The following is a 24,088-nucleotide window of genomic DNA, read 5'->3' as shown; positions in this document are numbered from 1 at the left end:
GTGACTATATGAAGCAGAATTTTAATTTACGTCTTCTGATTCTTTAGAAATATCCTTAAAAATTTTGCGAAACCCCAACTACGAAGTTTACAACTCTCTAACTCTGCAATGAAAAATGATATCACAGTTATCTAAACCGAACCTATTGATACATCTAAAGCGGACAAAATTCGTGTATTATACACCGCTCCGAAGTATAGCACTTATTTACGAGTCTAATTTTTTATAACCTTCGTAGGCATTGTAACAAATTCACGTAAGCTGTAAATCCATACGTCAAGTTTGTCCGCTTTAGATGCTCTAAGGGATGCATATTACAGAAATGGGATATCTGCTTTTGATACACAGGTACAGATTTGTAAACTGCATACTTCAGTATTTTTTAACATAAGAAAGTTGGAGAATTCCTTTGAACAATTCGAGGCAGTACATCAAAATCTTGCTTCCTTTAGTCACTAGAATGCAACTTTCTCAAGTGCAATTTTTTTTTTTTTGCAATAGGTTCAGTAGGTGTCTCCTAAAAGCATTTCTGCGTTTTTCACGTATTTGAATAAGAATAATTGGCGTTAACTCTACGCCACAGCTTCCTCTTACGCGCAAAGTTTCGTAGCTAGAGCTGCCTCTACGTCTGACTCTCTCTACGTCTGCCTTTTAAAGAGTGCCGCTGACACCTTATAATTGAACCTCGGCTATTTGTAACGCCGGTTAATGGAAACGAATCCTAAACATTCCGTTTGCCAGCTATGTTTCCAAAGAATTTTCAAATTGCCGCATTCGAATGAGGCTAAGGCTCAAGGATAGGCTTTAGTTCAGGGACAGCTATTGTCTTATTGAGACAGATGACAAACGCAAAATTATAGTAGACATACGCCGACAAATTTGAATAAATGTGGGGAATATAAAATCTAGCGGCTATTAGAAGCTAGAATATGATTTACGATTTTGATTTACAAGTACTAAAAACCAGTAAATAAATAAAAAATGACATGTACCAGTCTACGTTTTCAGCAAAAACAGAAAACACAATTCTGTAGATTTGTCTAAAACATACACTTTTGACTTATTAGCTCGCAGCTTACGTGATGCTGCGACGTTGTTTACGCGAGTTCAGCAACGGTCTTGCTCACTAATTAGTGGTATATTTCCGAGGTATTCCAATTTGGTGCGTTTTAGGTGTTATAGTTTACAGAACAGTTTTTTGTTGCTCAGTTACAAACTTCCTATTTTTTTTCTAATTTTCCAATTTTTGACGACTTGCGTAAAAAATGAATGCCTAAAGTAAAATCAGCTCTCAACAGACGCCGTGCAGACTAACCATTGTCAGATTTAAAATTGTTCTTTATCACACGCACAAAAAGAGATACAACATACCTCATTAAAATTGCTTTGGAAAATGCCCAGTAAAACGCCTTTTCCTTTTTCAAGCTTTCTGATAACGGCGGCTCGGGTAAATCATGATCTAGTTGTATTGACTTCCCGTCGCGCTTGTACAATTCTTACCATGAAATTAAGTATCAACAACTGCCTTGAAATCAAATGAATAAACAGCTGTACATGTTCAAGAAAACATCTATTCGATGCCTACAAGCGCTTTTCGTAGGGCATACAAATTACTACACGCATACAATCATTACGTGATTAAGGTGCACGTGAGCAGTAGTTTAACTTTCCACGGCAAGGAAATAAACCGTTTCGAGTGGTGCAAAATGTAGCGTTGCTACCTGGTAGTAGTGGTGCAAGTTCTGAACGGTCGTGCCGATTGGGTAGTGGGCCCCGTACATCGGCATTCGCGTCTGAAAGAGATAGTCGATTAGCACAAACCGTCATGCCTACCAAAGTGTCTAACATAAAGTGTAGCTATATAGGCAGCTCATGGCATTCTGTTTTCGATAATGAGGCAGCGGATTTGGCTGATGTCTGGTGAGACGACAGAATGAAGAGTGCGGTATGCAAACGAGAGTACGATTCCGCATAACTTGCGAAAGAATGTGCTTGCTGTAATGCATAACTGCTGCTATACTTGCGGTCAACATCTTGCGGCAATGAACGGAGAGGTACGCAAGCAAAGAACGCACAATTAAGAGCGCTCCTGAAAGACGTGCCACATTCTCATTCGCGTTAGATTATGCTGCCGTAGAGAAAACATAAACGTCTCATTTACAACCAGAAAATAAGACAACTAAACTACCACACTGATCGAGTGCCACATTTGGCTCATTTTACTGATGTTTTCTTCGCGCTGGCGCAAGTAAGAAACTACCGCAAGTTCAAGCCACGCTGATTCAGTACTTGTCCCTACAGCACTGGAGTGATTCAGAAAAACCAAAAGCGCTGTCAAACTCTGCCGGGGTGCTATTCTGGACATCGTAATTATATACATTCCGCCATATTGTAATTTTCTCTAATGGCGGCATTTTGAGTCAATCAGACAGGCCGTAGCAGTCCCGTGGGCCAACCAGAGCTCACAAGATGGCGGACATGGACAATATGGGGGAACTTGAAAATGACCAGAATAGCACCCCGGAGTATACTTGGCGAAGTAACACGCGTGCAGAGGCTATAGGGCCCTGTAGCATTCCCTTCATTGCCACACAAAGTTGTCCACGAGTTTAAAATGACGCACAAAGGTATGAAGAGACTGAAAGACATGGATATGTTTCGTGCGCATGTATTTCTCCATATACAGGCAGTGTCAAAAATTTTCGGGATGCGGGTTCCGCGAACAAGTCCGGTGTTCACCACGTTTTGGTTTGTACACATTATAGCAGTACGCACCTAGCTGTGTTGAACGCATACACTAATATATCTTGCAAACCTAGCAAGTTTGAAATCCAGCCTGCGTGCTCAGGCGTAGAAAATATTCAGTTTTTTTTTCTCAGACCCCTCATCATGAAAATTATTGACCCTGTTGGTACATGTTCCTTCTTCTGCGCACCCTAAATTGATCAGTTCATAAGCGTCGTCAGTCTCGTCATATTTTTTTTCACCAGGTCTCTTTGTTTCTTTATGCGTCCATTTCAAACAATTTCGTCCTTCACCAAGTACGAAATTGAGCAGAAGTCGTTTTGAACGTAGCAGTGACAACATTTTTGTGCGCGCATTATGGGCAAATCACACTGCATAGGACAAGGGAGGGTCGCAGAAACGAATTACACAGACCGTTCTGCGGTCGTCCCTTGTCTACTGCGCTCTGGTTTACCTAATACGCAAGACCAACTGGCCTGCACATTGCCGTTTTAGTGAAGTCTACACATCCATCATTCAGCCATGTAGCTGAGTATACTCTGTGCGTACACGTCACGGAAAACTCCGTGCTTTAAGGTGCATGCGAAATCGTTTTCCCTCAGTTTTCCCTTCTTGGATCGGCTTGGTCTTACCACGATGTAAAATAATTTACACCCATAAAAGTTAGAAAGGGTGTAAATGTGTCTATAAATAACACCCTAACACTCTTTTTGGGTGTTATGGTGTGGCTTATGAACAACTTTACACCCTCTTTCATTTTTTAATCCCTCTTTCACTTTTAAGGATGAAAATTATTTTACAGTGCACTGACCCCTTTTATGGCCCATTCGAGATGTATTTTGAGAGCAATGTCAGAGAACCTTAATAGTTGTGAAAAACGATAATTACGCTGTGGTACACGAACGATCGAATGACTTTACTATAGCTTAATTCCGGCTTTGTAGCAGAATAGAAGCGTAGTTAACGTAACAGCACTCTTTACGCCTATTTAGTTAATAAGTGCACGTTCTTCGTTGCTCTGTTTATCTGTCACCACGCAACTTCACCAATATGCCCAATTTGTTGCTGTTGTTAGTCACAATAAAACTTTGTTACATTGGTAAACGACCTTTAAAGGTTCTTGTTCTTCGCAATAAGTACGCTTGGAAGAGTGTTTTTAGCGTCATTCTATAGGTTCTCGTGATAATTCATATGCCGCAGTTGCTATATATAAAATATTGTACGGCATAAACGTGCATAAGTGCCGTACTATTTCATTCTTACCACATTTTTTCTACCTTCCCGTCTTAAAACTCGCTAAAGTATACCAAACCAAACTTTCTGGTCTTTTTTGATCTATTTGCTGGTGATGGACACTTCGTAATTTTTTTTGTTTAAACAAATGCTTCAACAACAACAAAAAACGACCAATTTTCTGTTTTTAACCTTTCTGCCTTCCCCATTTTGCTGTGCGTCTCTTCCGCTTCCAGTATTCGTCACACAGTACCGCCATCCTCACCTGGTTAAACTGACGAGGACTGCTCAAGAAGGTCAACGTGATAAACGAAGTGCAGAGAAGCCCGCCCAGAATCTGGCATCCAACTGTCACTGCAGGATGTACGTTTACAAATCTTCCTTTGTGGTCAGGGTCCATTAAAAGCTGCAGTGAGGCGATAAGCAGATAAGGACACCTTCTGGCCCCTGTTGCGACAAATGTGGCTGTGTGGAACCGGTGGAACAATATTCTGCTTGACTATAGAATGTTCAGAGAAGAATGCGAGATATGCGAGATAGAGAAGACAACACTATATCAGAGCGCTTTGTGTACCGATACTCATAATCAATGTGCATTCATAGCTGGACCCAGAAGTAACCTCTGTCTATGGGTTCAAGCGTATATACGCAAACCTCAAGTATTTAAGTGAAATTAAGTTTAATTTTGTTCAGTTCAGAGCCTTCTGAAGCTTAGGGGAATATTAGGTACTTGGTATTAAAGATTCGTGCAACATCAAGCCCTCGGCATATTTTTCTCCCATATTGAGTCAGTTGGCTGCCTTTCAGAACTCCAGCTGCCATTCAGAATACAATGTACACTCCATAAAACGCCAGCAGAGAAATAAACATAACCAGGGGGACTAAAATGTTGATTCCTGAAGATGCCGAAAGTGAAATCAAGGTATCACGCCGTGACGTTATTTTTGTTTTCCTTTATTATTATTCTTTCTTTTTGTCACTTTCAATTGTCCTAGTTCTTCTAGGGCCTTTCTCTCCCTCCACCTCTCTCCTCTCTCTTGCAGAGTAGCAAGTAGGCGAGCGCGTCTACCACGGGAAAACTTCTCTGCTTTCGAATATAAGATTCTGCGTCTCGATTTATTTTTGAAATCGTAAACGAGGGAAACGCATGTCGCTGGTCTTTTAAAAGTTCAGTATGAGATTACTAGACAAACGCTACATGGCGTACAAAAAAAAAGGAAAAAAAAAGAAATAAAGCGCTGAGTAGCCTTATAGCATGCTGACACGCGTGCAATACGATGACCTAAACAGTGCTTCATCTATTACGCCCCTCCGCTGCGATATAAAGAAAAAAGTCGCAGTTTCGCCAGAAAGGTGAAGCATTGATTGCGATAGCAAATTAGTAGACAGCTATACGAAGAAAGGATAGTTGTTTTATCGGCCGTATAAGGTTGTAAATATTCGCTTACTAACTAGATAAACAAGCACGGTGTCACGCGCGCACAGGTAAACATGAACACATCTCGCTCGATGACCGCGGAAACTGTTTAAGACGATTGAGAAAGCGCGCCAGCAGCAGCCGGCAAATTGACCTTCAACGCGAACTTAAACATCGAAAGCACAGCGCATACGAAGCTACCGGCACTCGGCGCATGCACTTTTACCCATCGCAGATCGCTTTGAAGATGAGGCTCCCGCGGGCGCACTCTTCGGCCACAGAGCAGATCGCTTTTGATCAAGATACGGTGCCTGCGCGGAAGCTCCGTCAGCAGCAGCCACAAGAGCAGAACGCACCCCCCTCCGTACCGTCTCCGTCGCCTCCTCCCCGTGCCCCGCGAGCGAACGAAGAGCGCGCGCTTCCGGCCACCTTCCTCGATCGCGTGCGCGAGATAAAGCTGCGGTTGCCGGCTCACCCTCGCACGCTTTCACTCGCACACACAGCGTACGGCGCGCGGCGACGGTTTTATCGCCATTGGACTTTATACGGAACCTCACGGCGACAGCGACCACGGCGACGGCAAAAATGCCCGTGGAGTGCCCATGTAATTGCTATCGCAATAAAACAAATTAGACAACAAGAAGAAAAAAAATTGAAGGAAACATTTCTAGAGGTACCATTGGTACCAGGTCCAGGTCCAAGTCGAACCAGGTCGAACAAAGACAAAGTCTTCTTGGGTGCATTAGTGTACCATGAAGGAGGAGGAGGCAAGAGAAAGGAATAAGGCAGGGAGGTTAACCAGAATAACGTCCGGTTGGCTACCCCACACAGGGGGAATAGGAAAGGGGAACACAAAGATGACAGGGAGAGAGAGGAGGGAAGGAAAGAAGGGAAATTAGCGGTGAGTTCGCTGATGCGCGTGTTATTGCACTAATAGTCACAGACGTTGACGGAAGCCCGTCGTCCTCAAGAAGCACAAAAGTGCCTTCATCGCTTTATGGGCCGACAAGCGGTGGGGGCGGCGTTCCAGCAGCACGGAAAGCGTCCGATTGTACAGTTTTTTTAGCGCGTTAGCAAGTTCTTGTCTTTCTGGGGCATATCGTGGACAGTGGCACAGCAGGTGGTCGATAGTGTCGTCGATGCCGCAGACCTCTCATGCTGCACTGTCGGTCACTCCAATTAATGTAGAGTATGCCTTTGCGAAGGCAACTCCTAACCAAAGGCGACAGAGAAGCGAAGCTTCACGTTGAGGAAGTCCGAATGGAGGTCGAAGTTGCAGTGAGGGGTTTAATTGATGCAGTCGTGTTAGTCTAAGTTTGGCGAGTTCCACTCGGTCAGTGAGAGACTGCGTGCGAGGTGTCGAAGCTGCCTTGCGGCGTATGTCCTCGAAAGCGGAATTGGAACGCTGTGCTCTTCTTGGTGTGATGTGCGAGCAGCGTTATCTGCGGAATCATTGCCACTGATTCCACAATGACCAGGTACCCATTGAAAGACAACCTCGTGGCCTTTTTGTTGGACGTGATGGTGAAGTTTCACGGTTTCGTATGTCAACTGTTCATGACAGCCGCGTCGGAGAACTGACTGCATGCACTGTAATGCCGGTTTTGAGTCTGAAAACACAGCCCATTTTCTAGGTCTTTCAAAATCAATGAATTCCAGTGCACGACGCATGTGATGTCTTGAACCGCAGTGTTATTCCTTGCGTTGGTATAACCACCGCACCACCAGAACTGGACGACGTAGTCGATCCATCGGTATAGATGTGCACGTGGTTGCTGTACTTTTCATGCAAGAGGAGTAAGCTCAGTTGTTTTAGAGCAGGGGCCGGTACATCTGACTTCTTCTGTAGTCCTGGAATCGTTATATGTACTTGTGGACGGCTCAAACGCCACGGAGGAAGCACTGGCTTGGCCGCAGGTGCGTACCCTGAAGTAAACGATGCACGATGACAGTAGCGCTAAATGTCGAGCAGGTCCTTTCAGCAGTGAGGCTCGCCAGGTGGTGGAAAGGGGTCCTAGCATGGAGTCTGAGATGCGTACGCATTGTCTCAATGGTAATGTGCCTCGTGAGTGTACCATGAAATTTGTTCGTTAACCCAACTACCTTCGGGATTGGTCCACACTTTTACACTGCACTACCTCTGGGATGGGCCCACATGTTTCGATGAATAAAGGCACACTTCCGGTTTCTGTTTTAGGCGCACGCAGTTTGAACGAGTGCATATGTGTTTTATTTCGGCCTCTTTGCGCTAATTACGCGTTGTTACTGCCCCGTACATAGCTCTACGCCAACTTCATGCTTTTGTTTTCGATCCAAGCTTCCTTTCGAGGCCATTTTTTGTTGACCTACGTGCATCAACCATTTTCGTCTCGTACGTAGCGCACTACGTACGAGGAGAAAGTGGTTAGATACCCAGATCCCATGAACCTCAAATCAATATGAATTCGCAAAAGAAAACATTGTCTTTGAAAAAATAACATCTGACGATGAATGTCGATGGTAATGCGATTAGCATTTAAATAATGTAGCGACACACTCCATTGCTGAAGTCACGTTATTTAAAATCTGTAGCGTTTCTGAGACTTCCGTTGCTTCGGCTGCATCCGACGTATCATCCTGGAATCGACCCCTTTTGCTATGTCACTCGCTTGCCAAGGTCACCCCAAAGCATTACGGCATGACGGCGACTGTACGACGACTCAGTGACGAGACTGGTACGACCACGAAGGAAAATATGTCGATTGAACGGCAAATGTGGTATGACAACGACAACATGACGACAATGAGATTGTAATTCAGAAATGATAGCGTTCGTGTAACGACGACAGCCTGACGACGATGACATAATGACAGTGCGATGGCAACGAGCCAGTCACAACAATGGCGTGACGACAACCAAAGGACGAAGGTGGATTGACTACGCATGGTGGCAGGACCGCGACGGTTGGAAGACGACCCCCCGGTATGAGAACAAATACATCACAGCGAGTGTTGGACGACGACGCAATGACGGCGATTTCATGATGATGGCGGCATAATCACAACTGAATGACGATCGCGTGATTGCAATAGAAGGACGAAGAAGGAATGGCGTCCATGGAGTGACGAAGGCGGTATGAGGACGGCGGTTTGACGACAACGCGATGACGTTGCTGAAGTGATGACGATGGTAAACGGCTGCGTGACGACAACGGCACGATGGGAGTCGGATGACAAAGCTTGAATGAAGATGATGCAATGACCGCGATGGTATCTCGACCGCAAGTACACGTATAATGCCCCGAAGTGTCAGATAATTTGGGTTACAAGTCGTCGTAGAACGCGTGACAACGTCACGCGACACGTGACATGATGGAATGACAATGACAGAACGACTGGGACGGCATACGATGACGGTATGATGAGTCAGATTACAAAGCCTTAATGACGATGCCAACGACCACGACGGCATCACGACCACGACCTCCTAGTGGCCCAAACTATGAGACAACTTGGGCTTCTGAGTCGGCGTGGAAGGCGTCACGACGACGTCATGACCAGAGTCAGATGACAAAGCTAGATTGATGATGATGGATTCGATCACGATCACGAGCACAGAACCAGTGGCCCAGCCTGGAAGACCAGGCTGGCACAGAACTTGGGCCACTCGGTTGGCGTAAGAGGATGGATGGATAGATAGATAGATAGATAGATAGATAGATAGATAGATAGATAGATAGATAGATAGATAGGCTCAAAACACCTGTATTAGGCAAAGAATGCCAATCGCATTAAAACACGTGGGCATGAAGAAAGAACTGGAAGACTGCAACAAAGTGGCGTCCACGCAATAATCGCACGCGAATTTACTGTGCCCGTAATATCTAGGAATTTCGCAAGCCTTTACTATACAGCACTTTCCCGACCAGCTACACACAATGGGCAGCGAGTGCTCGTGTTTTTCCGTCCGTGTATCCGAAAAGCAAGCTTGATTATGCAATAGATATGGCATTTAGTTACACGTGAACCGAACTGCATACTGAAGCGATAGTTTGTGCTGCTCACTTCTTTTAAAAGCAATTGCACAAACACAGTAGAGGGCATGTAGCAAACCTAGAAATATGGACTTGATCGGTGGTATATTCGGAGAAAAAGAATTGGAACATTGGAAAACGTGGAACTTGTTCTTCAGAGGCATGGGATTCGGTGCGCTGGTGCATAGCCCGCACCGCTCACTCGTCCGCGAATGCACAACTATCTACAACTGGTTTCCAGGAATGGTGGACTAATAGCATTTTCCTGTCAAACACAGCGTTTAAATCTGGTTCACAAAATGCATCAGCTTTCTGTACGCCTTTGGAACACGGCAAGTTTGTCAGCAGAGCTTCATGGGCCGTACGTCCAAGAATAGATCGTTCGCTATATATATTTCTGGTGCCGGCCAATACGATAGCGAACACGTTATTATCGAAAGCGGTCGACTAATCACGCCAGTTAACACCAAAGGAAAGCGTTATGTATTCGGTGCAGGTGTAATGTGTCGCATTATAGAGACCCAAAAAAGCGTTTCTTTGCAAATTCAGTTTGTCTATTACGTGCAGCCAGCTCTCCTTGATTCAAGTTAATTGAATACCTGTTGTGGACCATGGTACCTCGCACGTGACGTCAGCACATAGCCGCATAGGAGGAGGTCACGTACATATTACGTCATTTTTTCCGTTGTGGCGTGGATGGTTAAAAATGAGGGGCAGCAGCGGAGCCTTTGGCGGCAATTTTACAAAGTTCCATATTGGAACACAGGAAACGTTGATGTAGTTATAGAGAAACTATAAATCTAGCTTGACTCATTATTTTTCTTTAGTGCTCCTTGAAGTGCCCCAGTAAGTGGCCATATCATGTCACTTCGATTCGGCAGATGATGGTGGCACAACTAAATTAGTACGTTAGAAACGCTTTACATGACGGCTGCGGTGCGGCGTAGCAGTATGTTTAGGACATTTGGTACTCACCGTTAAAAGCTGAAACACGTTCAACAATAAAGGCATGGGAGACCCCATGTTGCTGATATTTGCAATGGGACCGTACGCTACGACGAGATCGACCTAGAGAGGAAAGCACATAATTCTGTAAAACGGGACCCATTTAAGACCAAGTATGAAAAAAAAAAACACAGTCAGCCACCCAAAAGCATAATCTTAATTCTAACAAAAAAAAAATTACAAAATACGGGTTGATAAGACGGGCAACTTTAGATCTGGAGGCAAATGCGTACTTGTCAAAGTATCTAAACCAACACAGACGCCTTTCGGAACGATCACTCTAACAGCAGAGACAAATCTATCTGATGGCGGTCCCTGTGGGGATGGAGAGATGTAAACTTAGTAATAAACTTTCACGACTTACAAAAGAACATTTACACCAGAAAATATTTTTTTCCGTTTAACTGAAACAGATATATGACTCAAGTCGTATCACCGGTTGCTTAGCGAGAAACGTTCTGCGTGTCACACGCATTTGAATAAGGAAGTAACCGTCGGTGCCAAGTTCAGGGTATCTCCTAAACGTTAAAACAGCAGTCTGAAGTTGCCCAGCATTCACTCTTTGTTTTGTGACTGTCTTCTGAGTTCCATTTCTCGACGCGTATTGTTGCAGTATTTTAGCGCTGCACCAAACGCAGTAGAAAGGAAAAAAAATTAATTATGGGGTTTTACGTGCCAAAACCACGATCTGAGGCACGCCGTAGTGGGGGACTCCGGAAATTTGGACCACCTGGGGTTCTTAACGTGCACCTAAATCTAAGTACACGGGTGTTTTCGCATTTCGCCCCTCATCGAAATGCGGCTGCCGTGGCCAGGGTTCGATCCCGCGACCTCACGATTCCGCGACCTCAGCAGCCCAACACTATAGCCACTGAGCAACCACGGCGGGTAGTAGAAAGAACAAATGCAGAATCCAAGTACGTAAATGACATTGCAACAGCTCACCTTGTCGTTGTACTCAGGCCGGGTCGAAAGCAGCACCAGAGCGATGGTCACACCTTGGGAGAGAGATAGCAGCGTCACTTTCGATGCGCCGGTTGCGTTGAGCACGTGGTCGATACAGGCAGCCACGTCATGACGCCCAATCTCGTCGAAGCTGCATCAGCAAGCGCCACATTTGTTTATTGGCTGCGACAGTGCGAGAAATTTGGCTACCAAAATCGTGCCAAAATCGGAGTAAAGAACCATACAAGAGACACTAAATGAGAACAGAACAATAATGATAGAAAAATATGTAAATGATCAAAAGCTTTCCCGACAAATACCATACCGTCCTAAGGGCGATGTAGGTACCTTGATAAATAAAAATAAATTTCTCGAAGTGGAGGAAAAAAACCACAATACCGGCTAAGATTAGACATGAAGTTTTAAATATAATGCATATAAAGACAGCACATGCACTGATAAAAACGAGGGTACTTTTTAATCATACGGAAATGTTGCGTACACAGCAAAGTGCATAAACAGTAATCAAGGCAGATAAGTTATGAGATTCATATGAAATGGAAACAGAACCTGACACCAAAGAGCACAAAAGGTGAATGGCACGAGAAAGCCATCATGATATGACATTGCCGTGTAATGAACATTGTCTCCCGAATAGCACTATTCACAAGCAACTATAATTAGGTCACTGTACAGAAAAAAAATGTACAAAAATTTTATACCTTCTTTTTGCTTACAAGAAAATCAACAGAATCCGATATTTTTTTTTCTTTTGTAAATGAGGGAAGTCTATCAAGACATCAGGATGATCACAATGTGTTTCTCGACGTTTGTCAAATTGGGAACATTCGATGAGTGTTTGTTTTACAGAAATTGCCGGGTTTGCCACATTGTACATAGTCTGAAGAGGGTCTTCTCCTTGTCGTGATAGAAGGGGGGAGGAGGAGGAGGAGGAAGGAGACATAGACGGAAAGACAGCGAGGTTAGCCAGTTCTTAGACCAGCTGGCTACCCTGTGCTGGTGAAAGGGCGCAAGGGGAATAAAAGATAATAGAAAAGGCATGTAAAAAATGTAAAGAAGAGCACAAAAAACGGAGAATTAAGCACTGCTTGAAGTCTGTCTCTGAGACCAGTTCGGAGGCCAGAAGCGCAACAATGCTTTCAAACCCTTCTGTGCTGAGGACGGTCTGGGCCAGTGTCCCAGGACCCTTTCCTCTGACAAAGGGACCAAGTTGAGACGTAGACAATGTGAGCATGTTCCCAGAGACCGTTCTGTCTTAAGGTTTGGTAAGAAGCGTAACGAAAGGTCGGTCTTCTATAAAAGAAGCGAATTTGTCCACTAATCCAGCCACATGTTGTTTGATAATTTGCGCCTGAGTCGCTGAAGTGCCGTTTCGATTACAATGTCGCTGCTGATTCCGAATCTCCCGGATGACTGGACTACGGAAAAATTTTCACAGGACAATGCCTTTGTTTAATTTCCGTATTCAATACTTTTCGTATTTGTATTAAAAATATTCAAATACTTTTCACGTACTTGTAATTTAAGAGAACGTTAAAAAGTTCGCGGAAACCCACTGAGCAATTTTCTGCAGGTCTGGAACCAGAAATTTCGCTAAGATCACTTTACCTTTAGAAGTATTATGACGTTTCAGTATAGGGGGCGATCATTTTTAGGTTTTCTGAAACTTTTAAAGATCACCTGTGGAAGATAGCATAATTCTTGACCTACGACTTCATGACTGATATTAAATTCTAGAAGTTTACTAATTAGTTCCTTATGTAAGACACGATCGAAAGGTTTCGACAAGTATAGAAATACAGCGTCGACTTTCTTTTCATGGTTTAAGAAATATGAAAAATCTGTACTCGCTTCTACCAGCTGTGTAAAAAAAAAAAAAAAAAAAACCCTTCGTGTTTTCAAGATAGATGTAGATTGAGTTTGAAATGATGTGTTCCAGCATATTATAGCAAACACACGGGAGTGAAATTGGCCGATAGCTTCCAACATCTTTCTTTTCACCAAACTTGTGCACCAGAATAACTTTTGCTGTTAGCCAGGCATCTGGGGCCTGTTTCTGTGTTTGTGAAGCATTGAAAATGATCCTGAGATAGCTACCCCTTCCGCATATTTGCGTAGAAGCTTGGTCTGCCGTGTGGACGGATATGTTTTTATCATTAATATTTACCAAAAGAGCTAAAATGCCGTCATATGAGACCTGCATATCAGGGACTGTTGAAAGGTACGGATACTTTAGTGCGAATTGTGAGCCATCACCTGTAGAAGCACCAGCAAAAAGAAATTGAAAAAGTTCATTAAACAGGTTGCCATGCTCGACCACTCCAACACAAGTTAAGCAGGATTTCTCGAAGAGGCGAACATATCTATCCCGAGAAATCGAAACGTATATTCAACTAATTACCAAAAGATCACTAATTGGTAATTAATTACCTTACGGCACATATTGCAATTTACAAATTCTAGCCGATGATTTTGCAAGATATAGCCACTAAAAGTTGGCGTGAGCGCATTTAAACTATTTTTAGTGCTTTTAATTATTGTTCTTTAAGCCTAGGCAATACACATCATTAAGTTAGCAGGAAGGAATGAATTTCGTTGTCTCCATTACGAACCTTGGCCAATCGCCCCTAGTGGATACGTGTCATGTGCTCAAGGCAACAACAACAAAAAACACACCGATATCTTGTGAATAACAATTTCTGTGCGATAGATATAATGTAATCTTCGCCAACTACAGTATTGCTCTTTCTGGCCTCCGAACCTCCGAAATATTTGGACAGATGCCACGACTCTCAGAGTCTTTGTGGAGCCCAGAGCTCTCTACTAACTGCCCTGCCCAGAACTGTTGTCGTGCGATAGCTCGGTGGTTACGCTCGACATGTGATAACATTCCCGTAGATTCCAGGATATGGCGGTATAATATGTAGTGAAAAGGCAGATGAGGCAGCCCACAAAGGACATGATCACATAAAATTTATAAAGCTGGTTTTCACTATAAGTGAGGCTTCAGCTTTGGCGAAGCGACATGTACGCAATCAACGGCATGGTCTTCACCTTCAGGCAATTACAAGTTTTTGTCCAACATCGGCCCAGAACACCAATCAAAGCTACCACAATGTCTACCACGGCATCTGGAGACCCTGGCTATTACTGGCATCGACTGAACGTTGCGTACACGAAGAATATTTTTTATTGCAATGGCCACACGACAGATCCATGCTGTGACAACTGTGGCGCGGTGTAATCTGTAGGGCGCATATTGCTTGAGTGCCCAGCTTACAGAGACGAGCGACATCGCTAGTCTCTGTACATGGAAAAGCTCGACCAAGGCCCCTTGACATTGACACGGATGCTGGGTCGCTGGCCTTGCCCGTCAAAACAGCGAAAAGCCCTGGACTTTTTGTTTTTATATATTGAGTCAGTTGGTTTGCTGTCTAAACTATGACTCAAGCACGTCGTCTCATCAACACTGTGATTTTATTTTATTTTGCATTTACCAACTGCCTTCGTCGCATCGCACACTTACCCTGCTGCTAACATCACATGACCTGCATTTCCCCCCTTTTTTCAGCCCACATTCTTCTAGGGACTTTCTTCTCCTTCATCCCTTTCGCTGCGGAGTAGCATGTAGGCGAAAATACGCTGGCTAAACACTCTGGATTTTCTATAAAGAGCTTTCTCATTATCTCTTGACTTCCACATGGCCATTGCTTCACTGGCATTGGTTCGAACCCCCGTGGAGGCGATTTTCGAGAAGTATTATTTATCTTTATGCTGGGGCAATTTCGAAGCTGGGCATGACGAGGAAACAAAAAGATCACCGTCGTGCGTCGTCGATGATGACGACGGTCGTCGTCTGCGCAACCGAATGGGTGGACGGTCGTACGAGGCAAACCCCAGTGCCACGCACTTGATCGCTGTCGCAGCAAAAAAAAAAAAAAAAAAAAGCTAGCCTACTTACATGTTTCGGTACAGCAAGTCCTGTCGCAGCCTATTGCTAAACACCCGTTGCGTCGGTGCGCAGCTGGTGCAGCAACATGGCTTCGCCCAAGCCACCGGATTCGATCCCAATTTGACCTCGTTAATTGCGTTTCGTCGAGAATGGACAAAATGTTTGTTAGGTTTTGTCCTTCTTATGAAGTTAGGGCGCCTGTTTTAACGCTGCCAGAACTACCAAAAAGATTCGCGCGAGAGCAATTTCATTTCTATGGCGCCACAGCACTTAGCGTTGCCCTGGATTGGCGATACTAAACATTCTATACTTCAAAGCCTTCTCGAGAAAATGCATGCAGCGACTCCGTGGCAGTTTCGCGAGCGCCCATGTAAACGACCGAATCGCTAGACTGGAACTGTCAGCTTTCTATATAAGCCCTGACAGCGTAAAATAATAGATCAATAGCAAATAGAGAAAGCGAGACTTGCCTCCATTGCCAGTACTCTGGGTCGCCTTTCGACAGCGTCTTGTGGTAGGAGTACGGGTTCGACTCTCTCGAGTTCATAGCCCACACGTCGAAACCGGCGTCGGCGAAAAGGAAACCTGCGAAAGCGGAGGCCGTAGTTCTGTAACAAGGCTGTAGTGCGAGCGCCTGCCGTTGCTTTTACATCAATTCTTACACGTGTGTCTGTAATGAGAGAGCATACACAAGCTTCTCGCAAACAGAAATTTATTAAAACTTTGAGGTCACATTTCTTTCTGTAGCGTGAGGAGCACAAGAAATGTTAATATAGATGCGGAACTGCAGCCAAACAGCGATAATATGGGGAAAAAGATTTGACACGTATGCTCACTGATTAGAGAAAATATTACCAAACCCTCCCCTACCAGAAGATGGGGGTAAGCGTGTGTCGTGCGGGTCTTCTGTGTTCCTCGGAACGAATTGCACTGACGAGTACCTCGTTGCGCTCGAACCCCAACCGGTCACACGCACTACAACTGGCTCCGAAGTTCCGGTTGAGAAACTCGCGTTGAAACCTGGCCCTCGCACCGGGGAAGTTGGCACTAGCGCTGCCGAGGCGTGCATCACCGTTGTCGGGTTCCCGGAGGGCAAGACGACGCTGACGTTTGGCCTCAACATCATGCTCCCACAACTCGGGGTTCGCGGCACTTCGCTGACGTTTCGCCTGTGCTTCGGAAGCCCTCACGCTCGAATCAGCACATCGACGACGAGACCTTTCCCAAGTAAGTTCGCGGCGCCGTCGCTCAAACGTAGCCTGCTCCTCGGCGGAACGCACCACGCGCGTCCTTCCCAACCGGACACCGAGACTGATCTAAGGTCAAGGAAGTCCGGCGGAGCGCGCGCCAACCCCCTTTCCTACCCTTTCCCTCCCCGCGACACACCAATCGACCCTGATTGGCCGCGCTCATCACGTGAACTGGCGCTGGCGCAGCTGGAACAGCTGCTCTACGCTGGGAGCTGCCATGCCTTTTTTGCATGACCACGACAACGCCACAGAAACTTGTGAGCCAATGCAAGCTTCGCCTAAAAACCAACCATTTACTTATTGCAGCTAATTCTGTGAAAGTCCTCATTCCGTAAAGGGTCTCGTGAGATACGTTATTTAGCCACGGCCGCTGGATAAAAAAATTACACCATCTTCCCATAGGGGAACCCTGAGTAGTATGCGAAGCAGCCATGGATGGGGTCGACACAAGGTAGTTTTATCAGCTGTATAAACTTGGACATGCAGCAGCACCAGCAACGCGCAGAACTGTTGTCGACGCCGTCGGCGTTTTGCCCGCGTTTGCACCGAATACGCGCGGCGTCGGTGACTGTTGCCGGGTGGCTTTGGGGCGCCTACCGTCCGCGTCTCTAAATCTACGCTGCTTCACATTATCGCGCGCGGAGCCGCAAATGTTGCCATTCGTTGCGCAATCCGGAGAGGAGAGGATCGTCGGAGAGGAGGAATGCCGAGAGGAGAGGAGATGAGACAAGGAGAGGAGGGGGAGGAGGAAGCGCAGTAGGGGTGTGGACGCCGTATGGCGGAGGGAGGGAGGGAGGGAGTGACATAGCCCCGACCATAAGATGCTTCGCATCTAAAAAGAGGTGCGGCCTGCCGCGTCGGGTGCGTTGCAATGGCAGCGAACGTGACGGCCGTAGTTGCATTATCGGCCGCTTGGCTGGGCCGAACGGCGCTATAATCGCGGACAACTTTCTGTGGCAATGAAGGGAAAGCTACGGAGGCAAAGCGCGCAGAAGCGAGAGCGCTTCTGAAAAGGGTCCCTCGTTTTAATCTACGTTGGTTTAGGCCGGGGAAGAGAAAACATAAACAGCTTATTAACAACAGTTAAATAAGACAGAACACACCACTGAGCGTAAAAGTTTACTTATTTTGCGGCTTTTACCTTCCGCGTCGGGGGAAACGCGAAACCGTCGCACGTGAAAGCTGCGTCGATTCAGCGTCCGTTCCGAGCAACCAAAAGCACTGTCAAACGCTGCCGGACTACTTGGCGCGCTAACACATGTGCAGCATACACGCGCCCGTAGCTTTCCCTTCATTGCCAGAGAAAGTTGTCCGCGAGTATAGTCATCGGCGATTGAACGCGTCGGCTTGCACGCGCTACGGCCTGCCGCGTCGGGTGCGTTGCAATGGGAGCGAACGTGACGGCCGTAGTTGCATTATCGGCCGCTTGGCTGGGCCGAACGGCGCTAGTCATCGGCTATTGAACGCGTCGGCTTGCACGCGCGACGGCGTTTCAAGCGCGTTCCTGACGCATTTGCTATGCCCATGCCAGACACCAGCCCCCGACGTATGGCGCCGCGGCGGATCACATCGTTTTCGGTGCACGCGGCAGGCCGGACCTTTTTTAGGGGCGAAGCACCTTAGGGCCGAGCCTTGTCCCTCGTAGTCCGTAGCTCTGGTTGGCATGGAGACCCGCTATGTATGTATGTATACGCATATATATATATATATATATATATATATATATTATATATATATATATATACTCGGGTAGCGTTTAGGCCGGTGATCCTCAGCCATGGATGAGTACGTCCGGGAGTAAGGCGAGGAGAAAAAAAGGGTTTATTTTACAGTATTTACTAGTGGCTCCAATATGGAAGCACACTCCAGCTCACTACATGTCGGGAGCACATATCGGAAACGTCAGGACACGCCACTGCACGTAAGGGGTCTCCTTATAAAACATCAGTCTTCCCTAGTTGACCCGGCTAGGGATTCGGATGACCTTGATGCGACCATCAGAGGGGTTCGTATTGTTCACCGAACTCCGCCTCTAATGTTGCACCTTCGAAGCAAGGACGAGGCAACTCCGGAAACAGGGGGTTGACACTCCTTCCACGAAAGTCGGTGACCCTGTTTCTTGCCCTCCGACGGTCATCTTGCCAGGCGGGACAATGGCCTTTGCACTAATCCCCGCGTGCTAACGAAGGAGGCAAGCTTCGGAGCTTCTTTGTCATCGCGTCCCAGCCGGTGTCGCGCCGCGTCTCTGGAAGCCAGAACCGAATCCGACTTCCGCTTCAGTTTCCACTTCCGTTCCGCTACCGGAAGCCAGCTTCCGGCTTCCGGAGAACGCTTCCGGCGTTTTTCTCTCTCGGGGCGCTGCGGTGCACAGGGCGTTCGTTCCCGACGCGCGCTCCTCCTCTCGTTCCCGACGCACTCTCTCTCTCTCTCGTTCCCGACGCGCTCTCTCTCTCTCGTCCGTAGCTAGAGGCGCTGCGGTGCACAAGGGCATTCGTTCCCGATGCGCGCTCTTCCTCGTCCGTAGCTAGGGGCGCTGCATTGCACAATGGCGTTCTAGGGTGCCTCGATGCCAGCGCCGCCGTTCAGGGTGGTGCCATCCTTTGACCACACCCGCGCCGCCGCTTTCTCGCTGCGACGCCATCTTGAGTCACAGCGAGTGGTTGCGAGTGCTTGGTGCCGGTGCTTAGTTCGAGACACAGTGCGCGCGGATGCTTCGCTGACGCTTCTACTTGCTGGACAGTGTTCAGCCGCATGAATGACAAGCTTGTCAAGTGCATCGAGTCGACATGATGTGCTGTTGTGTTCCCAAGTGCACCGGATCGACGCGTAAAGGGCTTCGTTGTTTACGCTTCCCCCGGGACCCAGAGCGCAGAAAGAGATGGGAAGCCCAAGTAAAGCGGTATCACTGGAAGGCAACGGATAGCTCCTACATTTGCGAGGTAAGTGTCAAGAAAGTTAGACTATCGCATCGTGTTTTTCATAAAAAAGAAAGTATTCTCTGATCCTCGCTCGCGTACCTACGTTCGCTCACGAACTAAGCACTGCACCGATGCTGAGTAGCCTATGGTTTGCGAGCGCGCGTCGCATAGACTTTTGCAGTTTTGATCAGCGCAGTCTATGCGAGTAGTACCCTTATTTTAAGAACTGACGAAAATGCTTCGCCGCGAAATAGCCTTACATTAGCTACAAATCGTCATGTAAACCACCTATTTTACTTTTTCACGGGAAGCACACATCGTGTGTCTCTTGTTTCTTCTTTTTTTTCCCCTCAGTTTCTTTTTTCGGTACTGGTTATTTGGGACTAAAGAATGCAGAGCTTCTTCTGGGGAGAGCGGCTGTTGTGTACGTGGCAAGCGAAGCATTGTGATTTTCTCTATTCTCAGCAGATATCTTGCGGATCTCAGGTTGTTACGTTATATAGCTGATTTTTTAGACGAATATATTTGTAGCGTGGTGCTCGTAAGCCGATGGTCATTCGTGCTCATTCCCGATCGTAGTGGGTACTGTGACGGTCTTTAAATGCCTGTGCACGGTATGCCCAGGTGTAGTAGAGTTAAGGGGCATCATGGGACCAAAATGGTTCGGCGCTTTCTGGCATGGTGTCTGTTGTAGCCTGTGCATTTCTTCGAAACGTGTGAAGCGAGGTAATACAGCATTACTTCTGCGAAAATTTATTTTTAAGCACTGTAATGGGTTTTCTAGCTGTATTTACAAGGCAACTTTTTATATCAATAATCACTTTTGTTGTTTTACTTGTACTTAGAAACACTTTGAAGAGGACCAGTACGAGGGAAATCGACAGGATGGGCGCCGTCTGTTAAATTCAACAGCCTTACATCATCATGGACTATATTTTCAAAGTGAAAAAACATTGCTAATCTGTATTTGACTGTCTTAGTTTCATTTACGGTTTTTGTACGCGATATGTATGCAGTGTTGTTTATTTTTTCAATGTAGTTATCAGTGTTCTAATGGTTATTTATAAAATGTTCTGTACTCGCCTTCGATGTGTGTGGCTGATGCGACGTATTCGATGGTAGCTGATGTATTCTGGCTGGATATCTTGATTAATATTACCCGCGGTTGCGTTTTCTTGTTTGCATTCTTCTTTGCGATTTACATTGTGTGTAATAAGGTTGATGTACTCACTTGAACCCCCCCCCCCCCCCCATGTAATGAATAAATTAAAAAAAAAAAAACTCTCACTATCCCGAATTGTGTGTCGAGCCTACCTTGCGAATTTTTTTATCTCGTCTTTCAGCATAACCTTCAGGCGCCACACAGTACATATAATTTTTCATGTACATATCTCTTTCATGATTGATTGTACTAAACATTATATGTAAATGTATTTTGTGCATCGTTTGGTTTCTTGTGTGTACTACGCAAGATTGACACAGACAAGTTACGTTACATGTTTCTCTACAGCACTAACTAAACCTTATTTCCACATCGCAGTAATTTTTACACCAGCTTAATCCTGTCAGCACACAATTTTGTGGGCAAAAAAAGCAAAATTGCACGTAGATATCGTCAAATAATTGCAACGAACGCGAAGAGCACGCGCAACGCAAGGGAAAGTAACCGCCGTGCGCGAGTGGCTGGCTACGGTAGAGGAGGCGTGACGTGTAAACCAAAATACAACAGCGAAAAAGAAAAACTTCCACACACAGGGGGTCGCAAACCTTATATACCAAGCATCGAAGCGCAAAAAAATAATAAATAAATAAATTAATAGTGCGTATTTCAAACATACACACGGCATGTTAAATGTAAATTGAATTAGGCAACTTGGGGCATGTTCCCGGCGCCATACATTTACGTCTTGGACCTTCGAGGAGTAAACGGCTATTGTTATAAAAATGTGCAGATGCGATACCGATAAAAAAATCCTAATCAAGGCAAAGCACTTGGAAGTGCGCCGCGAGTAACACTATTTATGAACGCAAGCGTAGCTGAGTCTCAGCTCGTGTGACTCAATATGGCGGCGCCAGCGGGGTTGTCTCCACCCTGGACGGCGGCGCTGGGCATCGAGGCACCCTATGGCGTTCGTTCCCGACGCGCGCTCTCTTTCTCTCTCATCCATAGCTATGGTTTACCCGAAGGATCCCCCGTGCTTCGCCCACTCATCCTCATTCACTTCGTGGATATGCGGGGATTTTTATACAGCGGCCTTGATTTAGCGTTCGCTAAGCAAATTTTAGACCAACAGAGCATGACTCGATGTATGCAAATGCAACTGTTGACTGAGAACTACAAAATAGGTCTACTTGATTTTCACTCTTAAAAATCACCGCATATCTACGAAGTGAATGATGATGAGTTGGCGAAGCACCGGGGGATCATTCGGGTAAACCATAGCTATACAGACGAGAGAAAGAGAGCGCGCGTCGGGAACAATGCCCTTGTAGGGAGCCTACATGCAACATGTAGGCTCCCTTTGCCCTTGTGCACCGCAGCGCCCCTAGCTACGGACGAGAGAGAAAAACGCCGGAAGCGTTATCCGGAACCGGAAGTGGAACCGGAAGCGGAACGGAAGTGGAAGTCGGCTTCCCGTTCCGGCTTCCGGAATCCGAGCTTGGCGTACATATACTATACATATACATATATATGTTATATGCGTATACATACATACATAGCGGTCTCCATGCCAACCAGAGCTACGGACTACGAGGGACAAGGTTCGGTCCTAAGGTGATTCGCCCCTAAAAAGCTGCACTCTTTGGGAGCTATCTTGTCCCAAAACAATCATCATCGTCTCTATTTACTGCGAGTTCTTTCTTGAAAAGTCTGCGCTGGCTACTTTTCCTGTCAAGACTACTATGTCACGTTAATAAAGCGCATGTGCCGTTCATTACGTGAAAAGAGGAAATACATAATAAACAATGAATCTTGTTTGGGGGCAAGATAGGTTCTAAAAGGTGAAAGCCTTCCTGAGCGTTTTCTTTTTTTTTTTTTGATACAGCGAAGTGTTTACCTCTAGCCCCTTATGCAAACTCCCGCATGCGTTCCAACGGGGGGTACCCTGGGCAGCTTGCGTCCGTATCGGTGACAGGAATGGATACAATACGATTGGACATGATTGTGCACGTGGCCTTCGCTTCTGTCGTTATAACGTCACGTTCGTTCCTGGTGGGAGGGAGGGAGGAGGGGAAAGAGGTGTGGTGACAGCTCTGCAGCAATGGATATAGGTTAGGGGTAGAGGGGGAGAGTGTGGCGACGGCGCCTGTGCACGTCACCTGCGCTTTTATGGTTATCACGCGCGTCGGAGGTGCCGGCGCGGCAGCAACGGTTTGCGGTAGATGCATGGGAGATGCGGTGACCGCGCGGCGCTTGTGTCGGTGTAGTGTGGGGCAGTGCCTTGCTATTTGAGGCTCGAGCCGGTTGCCTAAAGACGAAAACATATCGGAACAAATATTCGGAATTAGATGAGACATGTGTATGCTGCAGTAAAGATCCAGAGACCACTCAGCACATCCTAATGGAATGCGACGGGATACACCCAGCGAGACCGTAGGTAACGTGCAACTCCCAGAAGCGCTTGGGTTTTAAAGTGTGAAGGAAACATAAACAGATCAGCCGTAGAGATCAGCAAGAGACGATTAGAGTACTGGTGGAAAAAAAGTAGGGACGTTAAAAGATGCGATGCGACCTGATCTCTTAAAATCATAGGCAGCGGTACAAGGTAAATTTTTGAAAAAAGAAAAATAATGATAGGTATACAAAATGCAAGATAAAGAACATGTATAGTATACCTGATTAATCAAGCAGGCTAGGTGACTATTTGTCGCCGCCCCGTTTCAAAGGGGATGCCATAAATCATCATCATCATGTGGTGCCGTATGAAAAAAAAAAGTGTGTGATTTCATAATGAATGCAGCCCATGTATTCAGCCCAAACAGCTTAGCTGGTATCCGTCCCCATATATGTATATTTCGGCGCCACGAATAACAAAAAATATATATGTGATAACTTTACCACGGTATGCTGGACGTATTTATGCGTTCGTCCTTTACGCGCAATTGGAGGGCAAGCTCTTTTACGCGTTATATTGCACCATCCAAAAGACCTGCAATGTATCACGGTGAATATGTCTGCACGTGTATCACTGTGTCAGTAAAAAAATCGCCGCACGCATCAAAGCATCTGACTCTCAGTCCAATGGTGTTCTCTCCAAATAGAACTGAACTGTGGCAAAAACCCTACTAAATACTGTACTGATCGAACACAGTTATTGCTTCTATATCTAGTCGTCACCTTCATGTGGTGCTACTTGTTTTCATAATACATTCTGATAAGAGAGGATACTGTTTGCATAATACGTCCTGATAAGAGAGAATTCGCCGGTTGATATTGAAAAAGACGCGAACTAAATATAAGCAATATTGGTGACCGTATTAGAGAAAAAGCAACAAACAATATTGAGACTCGGGAGCCGTTTCAAGCACATATTTTTTCACCGTGTACGAAGCATAATTTAGTGCAACGCATTTCTTTTTCTAGAGCG

At 45.9% G+C, this 24,088-nt stretch overlaps 1 protein-coding gene across 1 annotated transcript in view; it reads right to left on the bottom strand.

Moving 5' to 3' along the window:
- Nucleotides 1–24,088, bottom strand: part of LOC125947664 (lipase lipl-5-like) — a 52,934-nt gene that overhangs the window by 7,603 nt on the left and 21,243 nt on the right. Inside the window, exons 6-10 of the mRNA XM_049672876.1 lie at nt 15,802–15,916; nt 11,359–11,509; nt 10,384–10,476; nt 4,244–4,384; nt 1,722–1,793 (exon numbers count right to left, since the gene is read on the bottom strand). Coding sequence (XP_049528833.1) covers nt 1,722–1,793; nt 4,244–4,384; nt 10,384–10,476; nt 11,359–11,509; nt 15,802–15,916 — 572 coding nt within the window. The remainder of the gene's footprint in view (nt 1–1,721; nt 1,794–4,243; nt 4,385–10,383; nt 10,477–11,358; nt 11,510–15,801; nt 15,917–24,088) is intronic.

The sequence above is a fragment of the Dermacentor silvarum genome, chromosome 8, assembly GCF_013339745.2.
Source record: "Dermacentor silvarum isolate Dsil-2018 chromosome 8, BIME_Dsil_1.4, whole genome shotgun sequence".
Classification (NCBI taxonomy): domain Eukaryota; kingdom Metazoa; phylum Arthropoda; class Arachnida; order Ixodida; family Ixodidae; genus Dermacentor; species Dermacentor silvarum.
The sequence above is the reverse complement of the archived record's forward strand: the minus strand, read 5'-3'. Positions and strand labels throughout refer to the sequence as shown.